Source organism: Alosa pseudoharengus, unplaced genomic scaffold (assembly GCF_046254945.1).
Source record: "Alosa pseudoharengus isolate Yale_2024_CS ecotype anadromous, Long Island Sound unplaced genomic scaffold, YU_APseudo_1.1 YU_APseudo_1.1_scf_5, whole genome shotgun sequence".
Lineage (NCBI taxonomy): Eukaryota > Metazoa > Chordata > Actinopteri > Clupeiformes > Clupeidae > Alosa > Alosa pseudoharengus.
Genome location: NW_027468837.1, coordinates 15,015,130 through 15,031,276, shown reverse-complemented (window position 1 = coordinate 15,031,276; position 16,147 = coordinate 15,015,130). Strand labels below are relative to the sequence as shown.

Sequence of the window (16,147 nt, the reverse complement as noted above, 5' to 3'; positions counted from 1 at the left end):
ACACTGGTGAAGCCTTTGGGAAAACCGTCGTGGACCTGTCTGGTCTCATCAAACATGCTGTATGTCATCAGATTAATTATGGCCTGGACCCAGGGTATGAGAGGAGCATCAGGGGAGACCGGCCCCTCTTTTACGAGCCCTTTTTTCAGATCCACACAGCAGGGGTGGGGTGGGGGTGCTGCAGCCCAAGCCTGGTTCTGATCTTGCATTATGACAGCTAAGGGGACCACTGGCCTTTTTACTGTGTGACTGTGTGTTACTCTAACATCTCCTGCAAACAGCTCCAACGTCCAGTGCCAAGGATTTGTCGAGATCGGAAGAGTAGGCTTGTTCTCTCAGTGTATTGGTCAGTGTATTGGCATCTGCTTTATACAAGCACTTGGTTTGTAAAAAGCAACGCTTGCATAGTTTTCCTCAATGGTAATGGTACACAGGGTTGTGAGACGTTTCACCATTAAAGATGGCTTTTTTATCCAGATAAAATACAATGCTGATAACCATCAGTTATGATTAGCAGTTATGATTAGTCTTGCTGAGAGTTTCCTCAGTTGGCTCAGTAAAATAGCATGCTCCAAGGCACTTAAGTCACTGGTTGTCATCAAAGACTTCTTCAGCGAGCCATTAAACACAAAAGGCCTTTACATCTACAGTTCAGACAGACAGACACGCATGAATGGCAAGGCGAAATGGAGGCCATTGTGAAAACGGGCCATATACCATGGTAGGCCCATGGGTTACCAGTGAAGCGATGATCAAACTAGTAGTATGCAGTAGGGGACAGAGGACAGGGAGTACAAGCTGCTTCTTGGTGTATGTAGTCCAGATGACATGAAATGGGTGGCAGTCAGACGGATGGAGGGTTGCAATTAAATGCTGAGACTGCATCTGGAGCATGCCCTGATGTGTCCGTGACTGAACGAGGAGGGTGGGCCACTGACTTGGTATTAATGGCAGTGGCCGAGCTTTCCCGGAAGTGAACAGGACTGGAAATGCACATGGATGAAGCAGGGCCACAGAGACAGTGGCAATGCACAGTATGGATTTTAATGAGCTCACGGACTACCGACAAGTCTCTGGAACATTTCCCCTTTACATTTACAAGCTTCAGTGGGTGTGGGGGGAGGGCATCCTGAGGGGAATAGGGTTCAGTGGTTGGACACGGAACGACGCAAACCCACAAAGACAAGATTATGCATAACAAGAGCATCATTTTAAACTGTCAATAACTGGGGATAGGAATCCATATGAATGTCATCATATATTTTCTTTTAATGGAGCTGGGTTAAGATCCAGTGAAATGATGGCAGATTGAGATGAACAGACCAACCCATAAACCTTTTCTATGCATGCTGGCGTACAAGTATGGCTGTCAAAGAAATGTACTATAAGCATTAATACTTTATTAACTGTGAAACAAGACTGAACGGCTCCCTCACCTCTAACAGTTATCTGAAAGGTCTATGGATGTTATGCAGTGGAATAATTGCTAACATGACCATTCCTATCAATTGCAAAATGATTCAATCATACAAAGTGATTCGATGAACACCCTTTGGAATTAGAGATGAAACAAATGAGTCAGTGAGTGACTTGACCAAACCAGGATTTGTGATAGATATTCTTTGTTCTCTTGATGTGACATATTGCAATATGATAAATCCTCCAGGGAGATTTAATGGCACATATCAAAATACAATCCTTCCCCCAAACCTTTAAATGTCAACCAGGCCTTCCCTCTCACACTTCAAAGCTTTAAAAAGGGTATCATGACATGGATCTTTGATAATAAAATAAAAATCAAGATTCAGATGGACATAAATCATTGATAACATCCACCTCAGCAACATCACAGTTACAAGATCAGTCCAGAGGTGATTGGGCGTGATGTCTGAAAGCTTCGCCACTTCACTATTTGGATGTGACGAGACCAGTGAAACTGAAACACCCTGTGGTATACTCTGTGGTTTACACCATTGTGGTAGTTGCAGTGGGGGTGGTGGTGGTAGTGGGAGGTTATTTGGCGTCCAGAAGCGGCCTAAGGTATGAGAGCTCATCGGCTAGCTTCTTTTCTTGACCCCCGATATCAGAACTTCCTGGAGCAAGTCAAACTTTTAGCTCACCTTCACCTACTCGCAATTACATTTTTTTATTTCTCTCTGGCCTTGGTGGTGAGTGGGCAGGAGGTGCCCGAGGTGCAGGAGGGAGGGGGAGCAAACAAAGTGAGAAAAGGAGAGAGAACGAGTGAGTGACAGAGAGAGAGAGAGAGAGAGAGAGAGAGAGAGAGAGAGAGAGCGGGCCAACTCCCGACCGGAGCTTTTGGCGCACCACGGGTCACGTTCGCTTACTGATGGATTGCACTCCCCTTTTGATGATCCCAGGGAGTCTGTGGCTACCCCACAGTGCTCTATCAGGGACGGCCATTGACATGACGGAGGGCTCCGCGGCACAATAACTGTAAGAGAATGGCTCAATTAGTCCAGACGCAATCTCGGGGTCCACTATTGATTTTGGGCATCAGATGAGGGATGGCAGGCGAGAGACTTTTCAATCAAATGTTTACTTCCAAGGAGCTCTGGTAGGAGTGCAACAAAATGGAGGGAAATTCTATCGATTTTAAAAAGAATGTCACGAAATGTGAATTCAATGCTGATCATGGGGAGTATTTTGTTTCTCGCACGCCAGTCAACCTCCCCTGCAATCATTGAGTGGTTCTAATCAGCTTGTGGTTCTATCAACTTTGGCTTGTGGACCTATTGATCAGACCAACACAGTCCTTACCGAAAAATTAACCTTCAGTGAAAAATGAAAATACCCACAGCGCTATTTTACACCACCACTGGGAATCTTTAGCAGACGAAAGTGAAAAAAAAGTGAATATGTAATTGTCCTAAAGACCAACTCACATTGACATAAGACCTCAATCATGGCACATTTTATTTGCTCAGAGTCTTCAGGCAGTTTCTTCGGGAATGGCAGTCATTGATCACTGCATGCACAAACACAAATGGTGCAATGCAAATATTTCATGTGTGGTCATGCTAATTAAGGATGGTGTTCCCAAAGACTGTAAACATGCAAAGGACATCAGTCCTTTGAAACAGGATTAAATGTTCATTTGCACAGCAGTACACTTATTAATGCAATCCTCTTTCCTGAACATTGCAACAATGTAGCCAGGGCCCAGAGGGGCTAGATTCTGTGTACATGAGCCCTAGTGTTCTGTGGTCAAAACAAACCATGGCTGCTCTTTATTGGTTCTAAACAGCGTAGCCTACTGTGTGTCTTCGAGTGTGCATTCAGGAATCAAAGCCATGGGTGTGTATGTGGGTGTCTCTCACAGCTGTGTGTGTGTGTGTGTGTGTGTGTGTGTGAGAGAGAGAGAAAGAGAGAGAGTGAGTAGCTCTGTGAGCTGGACGCATTCCAGGCCAGGGTCTCATCTGCCCCATCAGTGCCACATCACTGCTCTTGGCAGCAGGACAGACATGCAGCAGCCCAAACAACAACAACATCCCAGGGCTGCAGCCAACAGTGGGGGACCAGCAAGCCCAGCACAGAATCACCCACACACACAATCACACACACACACACACACACACACACACACACACACACACACACACACACACACCCAATCACACACACACACACAAACACACACACACACACACACACACACACACACACACACACACACACACACACACACACACACACACACACACACACACACACACACACACACACGCGCACACGCGCACACGCACACGCACACGCACACGCACACGCACACGCACACACAGAGAGGGACCACCTGGAAGCCTCCACCTCTTAACATCCACACAGGGAGTGAATGAGCAGCAGCTAGTCCTGATGTTTTGGTAGCGGTGGGGGAAAGAAAGCTAAAAAAACTATACAATTTAATTGAATTTGAGAACACCTAATATTTACCAACTAATTTTCATATACTGTGAGTTTCAGTCCAAGATTAAAGAATGAAACAAATGTTGTAAAAAGACTATAAAAAGACTGGATACACAAAGCTAACAGTATGGTCCCAGTGTGCTACTACAAAACATCCACTCAATCACAATTTAGAGTTAAAGCTAATACACCCAACACGCGGAGTTAACAAGCAAATAAAATGCAGTGTGGATCACCCCGCTACACTGCCTTAAAATATCATTAAGTGGTTCTGGACAGGGGGCCCAGACATTGTGCCAAAACGAAAACCAACAGACATCAGAGACACAAAAAAAGAGTCCAAGGCAATGTGGTGGTGATGACACAGCAGAGGGTGTAGGGGTGTGGGTGGGGGGGTGTGGGTGGGGCTGAGCAGGAGCTGCGCCCCAGCTGAGGATCATGGTGCCGAGTCTGACGTGTGTCAGATCTGCGTGCCCATAATGCCCAACGAGACGACAGGTGCCCAGGCTGACGGAGAGGAGGCTGGCGCACGCACACAGGGCGCTTCATCAACTCACCGAGTGGCCGTCTCCAGCAGAGACAACAAACCTAGGCTGGCTCCCGCAGCTTCAGTACCACCCGCCCACACACATACGCACACAACCATCCACTCATTCACTCTCTCTCTCTCTCTCTCACACACACACACACACACACACACACACACACACACACTGCTCTCCACTAGGCATCCTGGCTTGATTAGAAGGACCTGTAGTTGTAGAGAGCTATCGCTCTCTGTGCCAGGCACATAAAAGTACAGGCCGGCGTGCCGCCGCCGCTGAAAAGCAGAACTGAATAAAAGGAAGAGAAGGAGGAGAGGGAAAAAAGTAAAGGGAGCGAGGAGAGACAAAGCTAATTAATGAAAGGCGCAGCTCTCTCCGTCGCTTGTTGATGGAGTCCTTTCAATCAGTCAAATAGATGAGCTGGCGCCTCCCTGTGCAGAGGGGGCCGCAGGAAGAGAGAACAAAAAAACCTCCTGTCCTCCTGGAGGTGTGCTGGCTGAGGCGATTCAGAGAGTGACACCAAAGACTGATGGCGTGCCGCATTTGAAACGGGAAACAGAGCCCAAAAGTTATTACAATTCCAACATTCCACCTTTTTTTGTTGTTTCATAAAAACAAGGTGCTGCTCATCTTTAACAACTCTTCTTGCCTGCAGTACAAAAATATCTCTAAACTGTTATCGTTTACTCATTTACACATCACCTGTGTTTATTTCTTTCTGCATTCCTAATATTCCTTTTGCATTAATTCTTCTCCCCTCAAAGTCTGTTGGGAGCTTCTCGGCATTGTATGTGTCAGTTAAGGAACACCTTTTATGGAAGTTGTGAGTGAGTGATTGAAGGCCTGCAGAGGTGAGGGTGAGATACACACTGCAACAGCGAAATAGTGATTCGTAGGAGAATCACACCTCGGGGAGATTTTCAAGAACAAAGCCATGCAGTTGCTGAAAAGGAGAAGTGTTGCACGAATATTAACAACAACCTGTTTTTTTTTTTTGTGGCACTGCCAGCGTGAACTCGCCACCAAGAGAGCCAAATGTCATTTTCAAATGTCACTTGTCTCTACATAAAACATATTTATTTACATTGGTAGAGAGTGTAGACAGATAGGAGCCTGTGCACCCCACCACACATCTCTGACTGTGCCTCAGCAGTAAACCAAGATAGATAGATGTCTTAAAAATGCCACCATTATTCTGTTTAAATAAGCTTACAACAAATGATACATCACAGATATAATAATAACTAGATGTACCGCATAGCGGTACAAAATATGACCGGCGCTCAGTCCTGTACATCCATTCCGCGAAAATAAATCATATTAATGAATGTGTCTCCATCTTCTACTCCATCCCCCACTCTTGAAACTTTTGTGTATGCTTGTTTGGAACGTGTGTTTGCGGGCCGCACACAAAGTAGCCTACTGGCGCTGCAAAGGTGAATAGATTTGTAGCACTTGCCATAAAATGTGTAGCATTTAGGGATGTAACGGTATGAAAATTTAACCTCACGGTTATAGTGACCAAAATTATCACGGTTTTCGGTATTATCACGGTATTTTTAGAAGTGTGTTCAATATGTTCAGAAAGCACTGATAGGCTGAAATAGTTTCAAAAAGTGTCCCGTTCAGTTTTTCATGTTTAATTGGCTATGTGCTTATATCTTAACTTACCCTAACATTACTTGGAGGTTGCTATTACTGTTATTTGGATCCAATGAGTAAGACCATGCTTGGAATTTCACCATTCTGGGGGCAAGGCTACTTGGCCTTCAGTTGGGCATATTTGGTGGAGGGCACAAAGGCCACATGTTAGGGCACCAAGGCCAAAGTTAACTATACAGTAGTAGGCTATAAAAATGATCATTTTGTTGTATAGCCTATTCACTGCAGTAGACCTGCATCACTGTATGAAACATTACAAAAACATGAAACATGACATATTACATAGAACTGCAAATCATCTGATCATCTAATATTTACAGATATCTAGGCTATATTTAACATTTATTTTATATTTGGCCTGTTATGAAATCATGTATTCAATTTAAGCACAGTTCAGCTTTAAGAAACTCAAATAGCCTAGATGCATGCTTAGCATTTTGTGATCTACTTTCACAAACTCTTAGTCAGCTGTCCTCTGATTTACCGATATCTAGGCGATATTTGTAACATTTATTTTGTATTTGGCCTGTTATGAAATCATGTGGAACAATTTAAACACATTGTAAAACCTTCAGTAGACTTTATGATTAAATTGAATTATATTATTTACTTTTCTCACGAACCGTTCACAACAGCAATTTGCGGCTAACATCGTTTAAAAGCTGAGAAAAAGCTCTTTCATGTGATACTCTAGATGTCTGTGTGATGAGTAGTTCAATCAACTGAGAAGAATGGGTGAATTTACGCACTTTCTTTCTTGCGCTGTCACTTTCTCCACTGCATAAAAGACTAAATTAATTTGCTCTGTAAATATTTTGACAGGCCACAGGCTGAATAAAAATCGATATTAGTAGGACGCAAAGCAGAATATTGAAAGAAGGGCACCAAGGCCACCGTGGCCTGTAAACCTCTGATTTTCAAAGGGACATCACGGCCAACGCAAGGGGAAACGACGTGGCCGCCATGAAATTCCTACCCTGAGTGAGACCAAATTAAGTGTTCGAAATAAAACTTTAGGCTACTGTGTTCTTCTGATAACGTGAGTGGAATGGATTTAATGTGGACGCGAACATAAAAAGACGTAGAGTGGCTAAATGATAGTGTAAGTTTTGCGTGAAAATGTTCCGCCTTTAAAAATCGGTTGTAGCCTAATCCAAATAGCAGTTAAAACCATCAATTAGACAACAGAATCAGTAGGGTACCAGTTTTGCTTCATTGTACCAGGCCTACTGTATGTCAAAAGCAGGCTCGGATGAAGCTGGGAAGGATTAAACACACGGTTTCCACACCGTGGTAATCAACCGTGATAATTATGATATTTCAAAAGAAAATGGTAATAGTTATCGTCAACATTTTTATCACGGTTTATCATTATACCGGTAATCGTTACATCCCTTGTAGCATTGTTATAAAACCTTTAAAATATCTAAACAATCACAAGTAGGGCAGTTCATTACAGTCCATCCATTGCAACTGGACTGATGAAAGGTACACCTGTAGGCTACATTGTATTTGGGAGAAGCAGAAGGTAGCAGCATAATGTATTTGTTTATTTATTATTAAACAAAACAATCCCTGTCAGTTCCATGCAGTTTTCAACAGCTATCAAGAAGAGAGGTCATGTCATGGATTTTTGTGAATGTTTCTTCTTCTACATATGCATAAGTTTAGTCATCTAGTTCATATGATATTCAGCTTTATTGCCAATGCACAAATTAAATACCAGTAGTCTAAAACAAAATGCCGTTTTACCCAGTGGTGCAAATAACTGACATGTCCAAAAGGGCCTTCATGAAATGCATTTTAACGGGCCAAGTTGAAGAGCTACTGTCCGTTATTGTTTTTGCAAATAATATGCTGATTCATGTTCCCTTGCATTTTGCAACTATGAGGTCCATGGTTAGTCTGGCTTTCGCCAGACCAAGCTCAATCTTTTAAGAAATCGAAAAGGAATTGCCGGCAGATCAGGCTGAGTTCACCCAGCCTAGTCCATGGTAGGCGCCCGATAGAAATATTGTTTAATTTTGCGATTGAGATATCCACGCACTGGCGCCCCCCCTGCGACATGTTCGCCCCCGGTTTTAGAGCTATTCTAAATGCAAAAATGCATAGAGGGAGTTATGACAAAACCGTGACTGTCAACAAACTATAAGCTATATAAGGTAGGCCCTATGCTAGGCCTATTACACAACATAAATTGTAACTAGGCTATGCTGGCGACTCAAATAAAATCTCCTTTGGGAACCAATGGCTTACAGTATCAAGCGGACTTAAGCTGCCACCTCTTGGCGAAAAGTTAATAGTTTTGCATATCAGTAGTAGGCCTAATACATTTCACGCAGCTGTGTGAATCACGGAAAGCGACACTTCTAAATGGAACCCAACCCACTGTACAGTAGCTCAAGGTTTGTGGCTAAAGCAGCTATAATAAAAGCGTTATCATTGATTGGATACTTCACACACACACGTGTTTTTTAATCGCATAGACTACTACTACCAAGCTAGAATCAAAGCACATCGACTCCCTTCTCACACCCTACTTCGAACAACGTACAACAAACGTCTCAGTCTCACGGTATAGCCATAGACAAAACTATATTGGACCGGTGTAACGTTGGTAGGCTACTAAATCATCTATTGCAAAGAATGATTTTTGTAGCACGTGCAACAAATATGTGTAGGTACCAGGCGCGCCTGCAGGTGTACGTCCGTACGCACTGTGCGTACCATCAGGCTCTACAACGAGAGAAAATTTCCCTGTGTGTGTGTGTATTCACACCAAATTGGCCCACCATACCTTCCCAACTATGCACAGTATCCCATTAGCTGCCATCAGGCTATTTACAATTTTCTATTACGTAACTTAGTGAACACTTCACTTTCAAAATTAACGCGCACACATTTTGTTTGAGCAGGAGACACAATACGCATGCAGGCACGTAGGCTACTTGTTTTCTTTTACTCGGCTATCTATGTGGTTATCAGCACACAATGTTGAGCTAATTCACTAACTCAATACTTATCATGGATATCACAAGTTTAAACAACGAAAACAGAAAGTATGGAGGCAGCAAAGCTAGAGGGGTTATTCCAGATGGGCAAGAACAAGGTAGGCAATTGGTGTGCTTGTCAGAACGTTAGACTGCATTACAGCTGTTTAAAGCCAGACGTCACGGTACGCTAGAACAAAACAAGGTAACTTTCGCCTGTATAGGGTATCAAGTTGTCCAAATGAATAGGTCATTGTAGACGTTGTTGTTGTATTATTGCATGTGTACAAATATTGTTTTTTTTTGGGGGGGGGGGGGGTGATGGGTGTGCGTACCATAGCATTAATTCCTGCAGGCGCCCCTGGGAGGGGGTATTGCCCAGACGTGAACTGCCAGCACAGTTAGTGAATGAGTTAAACCTTTTCAATCTGCCACATAAATTATGTTTATTATTATTTTTTTAATTAGTTATTTAATTTGGCACATCAACATTTGTTGATCAAACCTCAAACTAATTTCCAAATCCAACACAAGGGATTTCAATTTCCTGATATGAATAAGGTGGCCTCTAGCCTTTTAAGTATAGATAAATAGACCTCAATATCTCAACACTCTCATTATGGTCATACCTGTATGCCAAGGCAACTCTTAAGTAACTTACCAACCTTGAACAAATGGAAAAAGGCTTTTGAGAAAGCCAGACACAGACTGTGGGACTGTTTGGGGCTGAGTGCCCACTCCTCAGTATGTACTGCAGCTCTGAACTGTGTGACACGTTTGTTCGAGCAGTGCTTCCACATGAGAGTGCACCTGTCTGTGTTTTGTTTAAAAGGGGAGAGTTCAAATAGCACTATTGTAAACTGACACACACACACAGGCAAGCAAACAAAAACACACACATACAGACAAGCAACCAGAGCATGCGCACACACACACACACACACACAAACAAACAACACCACAAACACGAAAGCAAGCAAGCAAACAAACACACACACACACACACACACACACACACACACACACACCAACTGCTGCTGCTGCTGGCATTGATGATCAAAACAGCAGACACTGCTCCACCCTCTGCAGAACTCTAAAAGTCTGGCAGCACTGACCAGAAGGTCACACTGCTCTTTCCTTTCACGTTAACCTCCTGTACTTTCCTGCTCATATGGACACGCACACACAAACTAATCAACCCCACCATACTGCCCATCTAGCAACCACAACGCTTCTATTGGTCTGACTCTAAATTGCAATTCATCTTTCAGGCTTTACATACTGTAATAAAGCAACCTTGACACATCAAAGCATTCATGCAGCGATGCATGTCAAAGGTAGAAGCAGCAGAGGTACACAACCGTAAATAAAACTCTTTCCCATTCAGCGTTTCCCTGTATCCACAGTAGGGCCTACTTGCTTGACCTGACAGAACAGAATGTGTTGGAAGGGTACGCAAATGGATGAATGATGATGTGGTGGTGGCCTTGCCGTTTCTCCACCGCCGTTCCCCTCGCGAGCCTCCTGATCTACGACCATTGCTGGAACCAGCTCCTCTTAATAATACCAAACCACACAGAGCGAAAGGGTTTCTTTTCACAGCCCTGTTCAATTCCAATCACATCCACCTTGATTCTGTACACAAACTGCTCATTAAACGATTAGAGAAAAGGGACATACTGTAGATGAACACAACCCCCCCTCACACACACATAGACACACACAGACAGACACACATACACACACAGACACACACATACACACACACAGACAGACACACACACGCACACACACAGGGTAAATGAAGCTGGAAACGAATATCTGCCCAGATGAAAGAAGTGGAAAGCCTTGCTCTCTCTGCAGGACCCACCTAGATCAGTCATTAGTCTTTGGTGCCCCCCTCCACATCATCTCTTCCTTCATTTACTGCCACATCCACCTACTCTTAACTACCCCCCCCCCCCCAAGCATGGCACACAACTGCCTGCCCTGCTTTGCCCCCAGGACACAGGTAAGGGGGGCTGATGGAAGCGTTATGGAGTTGTTCAAGTTTGTTAGTTGAGGTGAGAATGAGAATTCAATCCATCATGCCTCACACTCTTTTAACAGTGGGTACGAGTTGGTAGGGTGGTGGGTGGAGGGGGCTGTTGTGTGTCATGCTGGAGGAGTGGAAAAGTGTAAAAGACGAGAACTCAGAAGCATGGGGTGAAAGTAGCTCCTCTCGAAGAGTGAATGGGATTAATGTGAAAGCTGCAGAACTGCAGTGTGATGTTTGAAAAATAGAGCGCCTGTCCCAGACACTTGTCCCGACGGGTCTCTCTCTCTGCCTCTGTGTGTGTGTGTGTGTGTGTGTGTGTGTGTGTGTGTGTGTGTGTGTGTGTGTGTGTGTGTGTGTGTGTGTGTGTGTGTGTGTGTGTGTCCGTAATCCTGAGTAGAACTGAACTCAGCCCAGCCCAGCCCCTGCTCAGTTCAGTTGAGCCCAGCATGGCCGGCCCGAGCCTCCATCATTGGCCAGGCCTTGAGTCTGATGCTTTGCCGCTGGCCTCCTGGGATGGATTAAGCGCAGCGAGGCACTGGGAGGGGAGGGGGGGGGGGGGGTGGACAGTCCAACAGGATTTCCAGATCAAAGGCGTGGGGCAATCACTCACCACGGCTCCTGTGCAGCAGCGGGCTCTGCACACAGTGAAAAGGGCTCTTTGAATGTATGCAGGGAGTGAAAACGTGACCGGGCTCAACCCACACCCCCTCACTTCAAATACCCCCTCTCAGGGAAGGGTATAGAGTCGATTAAACACATCACCATCGCCCCCATCCTCCCTATCCCTGGGGAGGCATAAAAAGAGAAAAGAGAAAAGTGCATACCTTCATCCCTACGGTCAGCCATGTGTGAATAAAACACACGTGCAGCTTTGTTTCTCACCCTCTTGCACGCATGCCCCCCCCCCCCCCAACCAACACGCATGCACGCACACACACACGCACGCACAGACACACACACACTCAGGTGGAGGTCAACCCAACACTCTGATGCTAATGTGTTCGTTTGCACATCGTATTCATTTCCCCTTACTATTCCGATCTGTTCAACCTTGCTGCTGAGGTGAGTGAGGCCTTCACTCTGTTTCATTCGCACATTGTTCCTTGTTAGCCTTAAACAGCACATCGCTGACGAGCCCTTCCTAGCCTGACTGGTCAAAATACTCACAGGGGACAATTGCCTACACACACACCTTCATCATATGCCTGGCACAGAAAAATGCCTCTGCAGTGTGGTCCTTCCTCACTTTCCACACACACACAAAAAATAATAAAATACAGTACAAAATGGCCATGAGCAAAGGCATTCACTTCACACATACCTCAGCCACTGACAGGCAGAGGTGGTGGCTGAACATTTGTGTGTGGCATGTAGTGACCCCCCCCCCCCTTTTTTTTTCTACTGTTGAGTGCCCCGGTCAAAATAATTCAAAAATAGGAAAACCTGTTTTCCGAGGCAAACTGTGAATATCTTACCTTCAGGTACCAGCTTCTGACATCATCTCAATTTTGCCTCTACACGAAAAAACAACATCTGCCTATGCAAGTGGTGTGTATCTAAACTACCATACAGTTGAGTTTCTGTAAGGTACGTCAGCTGTGGCCACAGACAGGTACAGTCCCTATGCCTACCCAAAATGCCACCCTGTATGGAACTGTTAACAGCCACTCTCTGGAGAGAGACTGAGGCAAAACAATTCAATCAAGATGTGCCAAAAATTTGGCAGTTCGCCAGTGATCGCTCTGATCAGATCACCTGAAAGTAGTTTGAAAAAATATGCTAGGGTACAAAGTGGTTGGTTTACGTTACTTAGGTGTTAGATGTGTGTACCCTATACATCTTCTCTAAGAGGAAGAAATTACATCAGTGCCGTTTGCCTGGAAAACGTAAGCTGGAATTAGCTGGCATGCTCATAGAGCATTTTTCACACCACTCTGGAATGTCCCTTATTGGCTGCTCATGCATTTCTTCATGTGTCACACGGTTACGCACCACTGCTTCCGGAGCTGGAGATTTTTCAACTCCTATTACTTTACTGTGATAGTCACTTCCCATCATTTATAGTCATTCTGTCGAGAGTTATCAGAGCCCTGATAGCCTTAGTCGAGATTAAGGCGCTATTATGAACTGAATGTTTGTTAAAAGCTACAGCTGGCCGTATAAAAGACCGAAAACTCTATGTCTAGTGCCTATGATCTCTAGTAGCCTTGATTTATTAACTTGATTTTGAACTATTGGCACCCTATACATACCTGCTTACTTCTGATGTTAACATCTTTACCATGGAACAAATTAAAACATTATGAAAATGCTAATTAGATAGTAAATTGACAAGATGGTAAAACATAAAATAAAGTTTTTGGCATCTGTTGTGCCATTTTGTTGGACACAACAGCAATGTTTATGCCAACTAGGTCCACTGATAATGGACAAAGTATGGTTTGAGAAGAACTGATGACTGACGGATGGGCGAGAGGGAGAGAGAAAGAAAAAAGAAAGAGAAATTACATGTAAACATAATCACCAACAATTCAGTTATGGCACGAGCAAAATGCTAATGAGTATTTCATCATGCCAGGAGAGGAATAATTATCATCCCTTCCTCAGATCTGAGGTGGCCCAGTGTCCCACTCTGAAATTCAAATGGAGCTACGCACAGGTTTAATGTCAGCCCTCTCTGGCTCTGCCAAACGGAGAGAGCCTCTCCTCCCCTCGACACTTCCAGGACGCCAAAAGCACACACATATGTTTGGAGAAGTCTGACTCGAGTCCAGCAGCTTGAAAAACACATTGAGCACTAGAGTAACACAGACGTACATAATTCATTTTATTTTTAATACTAGTGACTGCTTTTTTTGTTGCCTATGCAGCATTCGTCTCCATTATAGCTCCTGTTTGACAGGGTAATGAATGGGCTTGTCCATGAAGTCAGATCAGGGCATGAGGCACGCCTCTTGTTTGTTTTTCAGGAGACTGTGATAAATCCATGCTTAGGTAAAAAAAATAATAATAAATATACTCATATTTGTCCAATACATCAAACGCTTAAGTGTTAGACTTGCCCTCCTCTTTTTTTAAGTATGATTTTTATATCGCCATAGTTTTAGCATATTCCTACCACACATTCCTGAGACTTGAACAAAGTGTTCCAGTATGCTACTTGATGAATGCTCATGCAGTCAATCCGAGGTGTCGTAAAGGAGGCAAGTAGCAGGTATGCCTTAGTCACAAAATGCATTTCCACGAATTTCCTTAAATAAATGCACCCTCATGTCAACACCAGCGCCTCACTCCTGTCTGAGGGCAGGGCGTAATAGGGTGACAGGAGAGACAAACAAGCGAACTCACTGGCAAAGACGTGGCAAACAACGTTAGCAAATACTTCCAAATATGGAGAGGTGATAATTAGTGACTCAAGGGTGTCCCGATTTTCTCCTTGTCAAGACAGTGACTTAAGGACCAAAATTCAGTACGATGCGCGGTGTGCATAAACCAGCAGTGGAGGGTGACAACATCAGAAAGCAACACTCATCGGAACGTTTTTCTGTGGAGTTACATGATGCGATGGAGTCTTACAGCAGTGAAGTAACTGAAATAAACAAACACAGCTGTTGTCTGAGAGCTGGTTTTCAACCGCCTCGCCTTTCCATGTCAAGATGAGCTCTAGGATATGTGTACTGCTGAAATAATGACTTGAGGAAAAAAAACAAAAACTGCACACTGTGCGTGCGGTTTTAATACTCCTGCAGTCACTAATGACTACTCTTCCCCAGAAATTAATCACATCCTGCATTGTGCCAACATTGGTAAGAAAATAGTCGACTCAAGTGAGTATGTACTTAAAATCTCTGTCCGGTTCTTTAAAAAGCAGGATGAGTTGTGAGGTCCTCTTTGTTGCACAGTGCTGCTCTAATTAAGATACAGCTTTAGTGCAAAAATCTATTAGCTTGCTGCTTCCGGAGTAGGAGAGAGAGTGCAGGTGTGTGCTTGGACATACCTTTGGATCGGCAGTGAGGAGCTTGAATGCCTGGTACACTTGGTTCTCCTTCACGCCACCCCCCAGATCCAGGAAGTTGGCAGGCTTGCCTCCATGGAGGTCAATGATGTCACAGGTTGCCATGGCAAGGCCAGCACCATTCACTGAGGAAAAGAATCAAAATTGATCTCAGAGAGAGTGCTTGACCCAAACCTCAGCTAACAGGTCAAGGGAAGAAAAAGGCAGTTGCAACATCCTTTTTCTGTTGGTGGTCTTAACACTGCAAAGTGTTAAGACTAGTGACATCATTCGTCAATTAGCTGCATATTTGTAGACTGCATGTTTGATAAAGAATCACCTTGACTAACTGACAGCAATGTCTTCATCAACAACAACAAAACAAAAACATAACAAAGAAAAACAAAAAAACAGGGAGGAGAGATTCAACTAAAAACTATGAATTTAAGAGACTGAATTGAGACTACTTCCAGAGAGAGTGAGCATTTAATAGCATCAAAAACGAATATGTAATGTCACATGGCATTACGAGATGAAAAATGTAAATAAAAAAGGAGGGAAAAGAGGTACTTTATTATTTTAGAGTTATCTGACTTTTAAAGAGCTCTTTAGAGGAAGTTCTTACAGAGCCGTATTAGTCTGCCTACCAAACACTTTTGCGGCTGCCGTGTTGTACGTGAGCCAAATGATTCGTCCGCTTCCTGCTAAACCCAACAAGCCTTGCTACAAACGTCTCACCTCATTTGGTTTATTGGAACCGAACGGGCATCTTGCCAAGCGTCCTGAAAGAAGGTCTTGATAAAGGGAAATTCACTTTAAAAGCTGTCACTTTGCTGGCTTACAAAGCCTCTCAAGGAACCCATCTGGCCTGAGCTGTGTTCGCTTGCTCATTCTCTTTCCCTCCTTCAACAGATCCTCTGGAGCCAAAGGAGATGCTAACCTGTGCTCTTTCCTCTGGGCTGGGCTATTTTATGTCTGTTGTGTGTGTGTGTGTGTG

General features: G+C 44.1%; 1 protein-coding gene across 1 annotated transcript in view; it reads right to left on the bottom strand.

Moving 5' to 3' along the window:
• suclg2 (succinate-CoA ligase GDP-forming subunit beta) overlaps nt 1-16,147 on the bottom strand; it is an 87,507-nt gene that overhangs the window by 24,308 nt on the left and 47,052 nt on the right. The window contains exon 9 of the mRNA XM_076267916.1: nt 15,154-15,296. Within this exon, the coding sequence (XP_076124031.1) occupies nt 15,154-15,296 (143 nt within the window). The remainder of the gene's footprint in view (nt 1-15,153; nt 15,297-16,147) is intronic.